This window comes from Lissotriton helveticus, chromosome 7 (assembly GCF_964261635.1).
Source record: "Lissotriton helveticus chromosome 7, aLisHel1.1, whole genome shotgun sequence".
NCBI classification, from domain to species: domain Eukaryota; kingdom Metazoa; phylum Chordata; class Amphibia; order Caudata; family Salamandridae; genus Lissotriton; species Lissotriton helveticus.
Genome location: NC_136068.1, coordinates 52,307,393 through 52,315,810, shown reverse-complemented (window position 1 = coordinate 52,315,810; position 8,418 = coordinate 52,307,393). Strand labels below are relative to the sequence as shown.

Genomic DNA, 8,418 nt, shown 5'->3' with positions numbered 1-8,418 from the left:
CCTTGCTTGCAACAATGCTGTAGCCACTTGAATAAAAGGTGGTTACTCAATTGTGCACCAAGCATTACCATAGGCTTTACCAAGGTCACAGTTGTATGGCTGAGGCCTGAGCTCGAAATGAATATGCTCCAGAATGCTCAAACAAGAGAAAGTTGCCATGTTGAGTCTGGGGAGGGTAGAGCATGGCTGCCAGAAGGGAGCTGCGCCTTCGAATGAATGGATGTCACTGATGGGAGTGACGCGGAGGCTGCAGAGCGCCTCTGGTGCAACCCTACTCCTGGGATCCACCTTAAGGCTCTTGTTGTGTGTAGATCGCGTTACTGCTGGCCCACATCCAGCTGCTCTCCCAGCCGCGCAGGAGAGGTGGAGAGGCTGAGGCTGAACCAGCTGCTAACGGGAGTACAGCCGTGGGGCCGGCAGGCTTCGAGGCACACCTGCCCTGCCACCTTGCACCCGAGAGCGGGGCTGATACAGCTGTGGAGGGCGGTATCTGAGCCATGGAAGGGCCCCAGGGCCACACTGCAGGTGGCCGGCCACGCAATGTCACCTTGAACCTTGGACACTGATTAGCAGCGCGTGCCTCAGACGCAGCCACGCCAGCAGCCCATTGGCCAGGCCAGTGGGTGGCCGTCCTGCCATGAACGAGGACAGGCAGGTCATGGAAGTACCACTCCTGGCACGAGTCGTGTTGACCCTGGCGGTGGTGGCGGCCACCACCGCGGCTGTCAGGTGGCTGGTGTCGGGCCAGCGGAAGAAGGCAAGGACAGCCTCCGATGCAGAGAGGCTGGAGGTCTGTCTGGGAAGGCAGAGCCTGGCAGACAGCAGGGCACAGGGGATCGGCAGTCAGCTCTGGGAGGAAGGGCCTGCTCTCTGCCATCCACAGCTCCTAGAAGGCAATGCCACCTCGACGCAGGCGAGCCATGGCCGGAGTGGCACAGAGGTACCGGGCAGTGCCATCCAGGGCACTGGCAGCGCCCCTGCGTGGCATCTCACCAGCCGAGACCAAGCGACGTGGCATCTGCTGGAGGCAGATCCACCCACGACAGGCAATGCCATCTCACTGTGTCCAAAAACGGAGCCTGGGGCAGCGGGTGAGTCCGAAGCTCCTGCCGGTGAGATGCCCCCTGGGTGTACGGCGAGGTCCCAGCTAGAGGCCACGCTGGGTGCCTTCATGCCATCCCCAGCTGGGAGCCTGGGTCAAACCAGCGTGCCCAAGCAGCCCCCCGATGCCACCCTACCCGGAAACCCCAATGACCCGAGCCAAGTAGGCAGCTTGTTTGTGGCATCGGCTCTCGCAGTGCACGCCGAACGGGGTCAGGGAATCGATGGCACCGAAACCGGTGGCCATGGCGACAAAAGAAACTGCCTCATATTCGGAAATCGATACAGGCCGGCGACTGACAGGGCTCGGGAACCCGACACCGGCTCAGAAGCAGCGGCTGCCAGCGGAGGGTACGAGCCGCGGTGGGAAGAGAGCCGGGCGTGCCAGGGAAGGGGGCGGCCAGGTGAGAGTGGCCCGGCTGGATGCGTGCCCACAGAGCGGCACCCGGGCACTCCCGTGCCACCGCTGCCGCCTGACAATGAAGGCGAAGAGGCGCCCCTGGGCTGGCACGCCAAGCCCCTCAACTCGGTGCCAAGTGAGACCGGAGCCAGGGAGTCACAGCACCCCCCCGAGGCGCGCCCCGGGGAAGGCACTCACCAAACAATGGAGGCGGCGTCTGACTTTACCATGAGTGCAGGAGAAATCGATGCCAGCGACGGCCTCCGTGATCCGGCAGGCGGCAACCCTGGTACCTGCTCCGAGAAGGGCACGGGCCACGCTGGCGTGGGTTCAGGCCCTGGCTGTGAAGAGCGCGCAGGCTGCGAGCACTCTGCCAGTCTGACGGTCACACACGAGCTCAGGGATCCTGGCACTCCAGCTCCAGAGCCGTGCCCGGGCAGAGGGCCTTCCACGCATCCCAACAGAAGGCTTTCCAGGGAAGGGCCCCCTGCTCTTCCAGCAGAATGCGGGCATTCACCCGCAGAGAGGGGGCACCTCCATGCAGAATGGGCTTCTTCTGAGGGGTGTTCCAAAAAAACACAGCAACATGAAGACACATGCCTGAGCAAAGCCTTGGAAGCTCGTGCCTGTGGTGAAGGCTCTGAAGACGACTTGTCAACGTGTCATGAAAAGGATGAACACAGCTGTGCAGATGAGCAGGCGAGAGCGGTCTCTTTGAGGTTACCTAGTGTACCCTCTGGACCTCATCAATTCAGAGCTAGAAGCAAAGAAAGCCAACCATGCCACGGTGGGACCACCAACCCCACCAGGAGTGGCCTCAGAGTGGAGGGCGGCAGTGCTGAGATTCACACTCAATCTGGGTATCAAACTGCAAACCAGGGCAGAACACAGCTGGAGGTTGAAACACACGGATCTTCGGATCATGATGCCACGACAACAAAGATGGACCTTGAATGGATGAATGTCGATGCCAAATTGGGACTCAAACTGCTCCTTGAGACAAAATCAGTCCAGGATGAATTTTCGCTATGTGAGAAGTCGGACTGCTCCCATGAGGTCAAGGGACAGGCATCAATGGAACCCCATGTGGGTAGCAAAGGCAGAGAGGTCGTCACACAAATGTCCACGCTTGATGACACGCCTGACTGTCATAAATATAGTAACAACAAACACACCCCAGCACCAAAATGCACAAGTAATCACACAAGTAAATACACAAATAATACTTTAGGTGAAAGTGACTTTCAAATGGGGAAATCACACACTAACACATCTTCAGATGTTCAGGTGAATGCAGGACATCTTTGGAAAGAACCAGCAGTTTACACGCCCTTCAGAAGAGATGCAACCAAGAGCCTTGGTCAAACACAAGAGAAGGAGCAACTTCAAACAGATAGTGCTGGTTTTGAGTTGAGGCTTCAAAATACTATATTGAATAACAATAACTTGCCTTCAGGTGTCACTAAAGCATTTGGCAATGGGCGAACCTATCAAGTCAGCTTGTCAGAAGGTGACAGAAATGATAGCAAATCTTCGTCACGTGAACAAGGCCTCAAACACATAGTGAAGAATGAGTCATCATGCTCAGATGAATTTCCATTTCCTGACTCAAGTCTATCGAAAGAAATCGAGGAACAGGGATTATCAGCATCATATGATAGTCACACACGCTGTGATGTCACTGGACATCCTTCTATGGTTTATCCATCTGTGAGAGAAACATCTCAATATGCCCCTGCCAACGTTTTGTTATTACCGCCTCCTACAGCTGTATCAAGTATGGTCGAGAAATTCACTTATGAGCCCACATCCCCATTGGTAGAGGTCTCATCATCCAGTGTGACAAACATAAAAGCTAAACATGATTCTAAGCAAAGAGACGATGATATGATGGATAGAGACCTCAACACCAGTATATCTTCTCCGGGCACTCCAAGATTGCATTGTGAGGGCCTTTCAGTTAGTGCGACCACTGATGTGAAAGTGTCAACAAATGAGCCTCCAGTGCAGAAGACTATAGAAGATAATGAATCTGTGGTTGGAAGCCAAGGTACACTGGAACTTAGGGAAGCACGGCAATATAAAGAACACTATCCAACTGACTTACCAAAGTGTGACACAAGCGATGACCAAGTCTGTAAGCGTCAACCAGGAAAAGAGTCTGCACTCGGTGAAACAGAAGCAATGCTGGACCCATCCCAGGGATGGAACGCTGATCACGAGATTTATCAAGAGAAAGAAAATAATGAAGATTCTGTCATTGAGAGTGAGAACGGCAATGACAGTAAGAGTTCCTTTAAGAGTGAACTTCGGGCCCAGGATGCAAACCAAAACACACAACACTGCGTACCTGAGAAAGAGACACGGGGAAGGCACATATTGTCATTTCCCAATGAACTTGTCCCCTTGGTATCTGAGCCGGTCACAACAACAGAGAGTAGTAGTCCATTTATAAACCATAATGTTGAATCAATAAAAAGCACCTTCCAAGAAAATGCAGAATGCCCAGACAACCTTGGAACAGCTATACTGATGGACTTCAAAGTTAATGAACTTCACCCATCCCATGTAAGAAACAAGGGCCACAATGCCAAAGACCAATTGTCGCTACAGGACGCGTCTACACTGGGTCCATCAAATGATATGAAACACAACCTGCTGTTACCATCCTCTAACATCAGTAAACGCCCTGGGGTGGGAGAAGGAAATAATGCAGGCCATTATCAAAAGCAAGAACGCATTTCAAGTAATGAAGCTGTTTCTTGCCAACTCGATGGAACAGATATGGTCATGGACATAAAGGAAATCCTCTCTTCTGAAATAAAGAAAGCCTCTGTGGCCAAAATTCATAAGGAAGGTTCATGCCACAGTGCCCGTGAACAGTTATTTGGATCTTCCTATATAGAGGGCGGGAACGATGTAACTCTACTGCTCCATGGAATTCGCGAAGACATAACAAATGAGGCAGCAGATGAGGACAGCCCTAAAACACAGATGCTCCAGGAACCAGAAGATACTTTACAAAATAACAAGACTGCAGATCCTGTTGATCAGTGTGTATCAAAAGTCGAAAAGACTCAACAATGTGAAGCTAGAAGTAGCTGTATACAGGATGTCTATACAGGTAGTAAAGATTTCTCTGAATTGAAGATGCCACCCCATGAATATCTTTGCTCAGAAAAACAACCCAGACCTGCAGATAGTAAAAACAATCTGGATTCTGAAACAAGTGACTCAGGATACACAACAGACAGCATCTGCACCCCTGTCCATGAAGAAAGAAGTTGGTCATCTCTGGGGGTTGAAGATGAAGAACTTGAGGCTAACAACCATGATTTAGAGCCCATAATACCAGACATGGAACAGACAAGAGACACAGCATATCACAGAGAAAACAACACTGCATCAGCAGCCGTAAATTATAAGCGCATTAACCGCAAGGACAGCATCAGTGCAGAGGGCAAGCCTGAGGAGAAGAACCGAGTGTCCACAGAGGGTTCTCAGTCTCCAAGTGTCAAGCCAGGAGTTACTGTTTGTGATAATTTATTTTCATCAACAACGAATGTATGTGTAATGGAAATAGCACACAAACACATTGGACTAGTGAGTGACCATTTGCAACAGTCATTTAAAGACAATGTCGAGAACTTCCGCAGAGGAGATAAACAGTCTTGTAAGTCTCCGTGTCCTGAAAAATGTGGGACTTGCAGCGATACAGACAAATCACGCGGCTCTGACAACACAATGCTCAATGTTTCATCACATCAGGTGAAGCGTTCAGAGGCAAAGGATCCATGCCATAAACTTCATGAACAATGGCTTCCATCAAATACAGCAGAAGATCCAGAGCAAACAGCAGGGGGCGAGGCTACACACTTCATACAGGGGCTGATGGGTATAGACACCAACAAAGAAGATGAAGAGGCCCTCACTGATTCAGACTTCAGCATACACTTCTCTGCTGACAGCATTCCAGTGGAAACCAGTGCAGAGAGCGTGGGCACAATCACTGCCTTCCAACACAAGTTGGGAGACGCGCATCAGGCTCTGCACTTTGAAGTGATTGAAAGTAATAAGCAACCAGAGAAAGAAGAGCACAACAGTTCTGTCGATCTTTGCTGTGATTGTTCAGAGCCACAGAAAGAAAGCATTTATGAATGGAAGTTCACGAGACAGCCACAAGATAGGAAAGCTATTACTTGCACCACGAAGATTTCTTCTGGATCTTATGAAGGTGTTTTAAAAGCCAAAGCTGAGTCTCCTAGTCTTTTGCAGAGTGGACAGGAAAGTCATAATGTTTCAAGACTTCCCAGTCGAAGCACTCCTGATGATGCCAAGGGCAGCCTAACATTTTCAGAAAATGAACATTCAAAGTCTAATAAATCTCAAAGCATACCTGGAACTCACCCAGATGGGTCTAGCCAAACCAAAGTTCAGGCAACAAGGACTTTGGATGCTGTTTTTGGAGAAAATGATTATGCTCATCGTACACGCCACAAAGAGATTCCCAGAACAGTGTCCTTGCCAAACACTGCTTTTCATGAAACACATTCCCCATCGCTAATAACGCCCTTTGAACCAAGTAACTCAAACTCCAGCATGGATAGGCCAAGAGTGGGTGAACAACAAACTGCATCCCACAAGGATCATGCTGTTTCTTCAATTAATGCCCCAGTGGAATTGGAAAGAAAGATGCACCAAAGGAGAAAAGGCATCCAGAGACGAGGAAGCATATCTGAGATTGCAGAGAATCCTGAACTCAGAATATATGACACAGAGTGCTCAAATCCTAAAACAAAGATGCCACTGGCTAAGAGCTGTGAAGACATTCTCTCTGGTGCACCAAACAAGAAGGTGGATGCGAAGAACAAAGCCCGAAGCATGCTGTGCCTGCTGACAGAACATTACTCGTTACCAGCCTCGAAGGACCAAAAAAGCCCAGTGGAGCTTGTCGCTAAAGGAAGCTTCCTCAATATTCCAGAAACTCTTCAGTTGACTGAGGATGCCATGAAGCTTCAGTTAAATTTGGGCAACTGCCTCGAACTCTTGAAGTTTGCAAAGAAAAACAGAGCCGGTGACCTTCAAGAAGCAGCCTATGCGGTCATGAGTGACAACTACCTTCAGGTGCTGAGAGACCCATCAATCTATGGCCATCTCAATGGAGGTGAACGTGATCGAATCCTTCAACTGAGGACGCGGGGGAAAAACGTTCTGGGTGTAGCAGAACTAGAGACCATTTATAGACTGAAAAATATCAGACAAAGCTCAAGTTGTCCAGCTGTGAATGATTTATCCCCACACTCCCAAGGCACTGGTCTGCAACCACATGCTTGGCTATACACATTCGACATGCTCAAAAATGTCTGGCAGCCTTTAACTCAGATCCCGGCAGAAGCCAATTTGAAAGGATGTAGCATCTGCACTTTAAATAACTACTTGTTTCTGGCTGGGGGTATTAGAGAACAAGGACAAGACGCGATCTGCTCCAACAAAGTCTTTTGTTATAACCCCCTCACTGAGATTTGGAGACAGGTAATGCCTATGAACCAAGCACGGTCCCAATTGAAGCTAGTACCAGTCGATGGCTATCTATATGCCATAGGCGGCGAGTGCCTCTACACCGTAGAGCGATATGATCCACGGTTAGACAAATGGACCTTCAGGGCCTCCTTGCCCAAGGGATTGTTTGCCGTTGCCCATGAGGCAGTAACCTGCAATGGTGAAATCTATGTCTCTGGTGGGAACCTTTTCTACCGTCTCTTGAAGTACAGCCCACTCAAGGACCTGTGGGAGGAGTGTCCCTACAACAACAGCAGGAAGCGTTCTTGTGATATGGTGGCCATCAGGAACTTCATCTACAGGTTCGACATCCACCGAGAGTCAGGAGTCAGCGTTTTCAAGTACAATACCACAGCCAAGATCTGGAATGAGTGTGCCACTATGTGTCTCAGCAATATGCTACCATTCCGTTGTGCAGTTCTGGATGGGGCTGTGTACTGCCTGAACAAGAAAATGACTGTGAGGTTCTCCGCTGACGACAGGTCCCAGAGGTTCGAGCCAGAGAGCTTATGCGCATTTCCTGGTGGTGGCGGGGGTGCACTCTGCCCATTTGTGTTGACCCTGCCACACCACACCTCATTTCAGACTTCTGTGTAAAATGCTTCTTTGATTGGGGTATTCAAAACGCAGTGCCTTAAAATCCTCTAATACTGGGTAAGTGAGGTATGGAGAGAGAAGAAAATCAGGCTTAGTAACTCTAAATTAAAAAAAGCCTGTTCTGAGTAGCAAACAGACGGTATAAAAATGACTAGCTTATTTGTCCTAGAAAGGACCCAGGGCCTCATTTATGAGAAATGACGCATCGCTGCGTGAAAGCAGCGATGCGTCACTTCTCAGTGCACACTCCTTGCGTCATGATTGATGCGTCATATTTAAAATATGACGCATCATGTCGCAAGGAGTTACAGATACGTCAGTATTTCTGACGTATCTGTAGGCGCAAAAGTGACGCATTGCTGGAGTGTGTCACAAAAATGACGCAACTCCAGCAATGTGTACTTTCACATGAGCAAGTCCCATGTGAAAGGGCCTGCATCAGTCTTACGCCTGCCATGAAGCAGGCGTAAGATTTTGACGCATTAGCGGCCAAGAAATGGCGCCTTGAAATCTTATAGATTTCACTGCGTCACTTCCATTGCCCTTTCTTGCGTCAAAACGCACCCCTTGCATACATTATACCTGGCGCAGGTATAATGTGGTGCAGGGGTTTACAAAGTGACTCATCTTCCTAGATGTGTCACTTTGTATTATGGCGCAACAAGGCGCATTTTTTTCGCCACTGGTGCGTCACAAAAAGTGACGCACCAGCAGCGTAAAAGTGACGCACAGCCTCACAAATGAGGCCCCCAGAGTTTAGG

The 8,418-nt window shown here is 49.8% G+C and overlaps 1 protein-coding gene across 1 annotated transcript; it reads left to right on the top strand.

Annotated features, from left to right (window-relative positions):
• The first annotated feature begins 362 nt into the window (after nt 1-362).
• On the top strand, nt 363-7,805 carry LOC144768008 (uncharacterized). The gene has a single exon (XM_078651400.1). It carries the CDS (start codon nt 638-640, stop codon nt 7,655-7,657), a length of 7,020 nt encoding a protein of 2,339 aa, XP_078507526.1. The 5' UTR covers nt 363-637; the 3' UTR covers nt 7,658-7,805.
• Nucleotides 7,806-8,418: the final 613 nt, after the last annotated feature.

Coding starts and splice junctions, on each gene's coding strand:
- LOC144768008 (XM_078651400.1), top strand. CDS start 638: ATGAACGAGGACAGGCAGGTCATGGAAGTACCACTCCTGGCACGAGTC.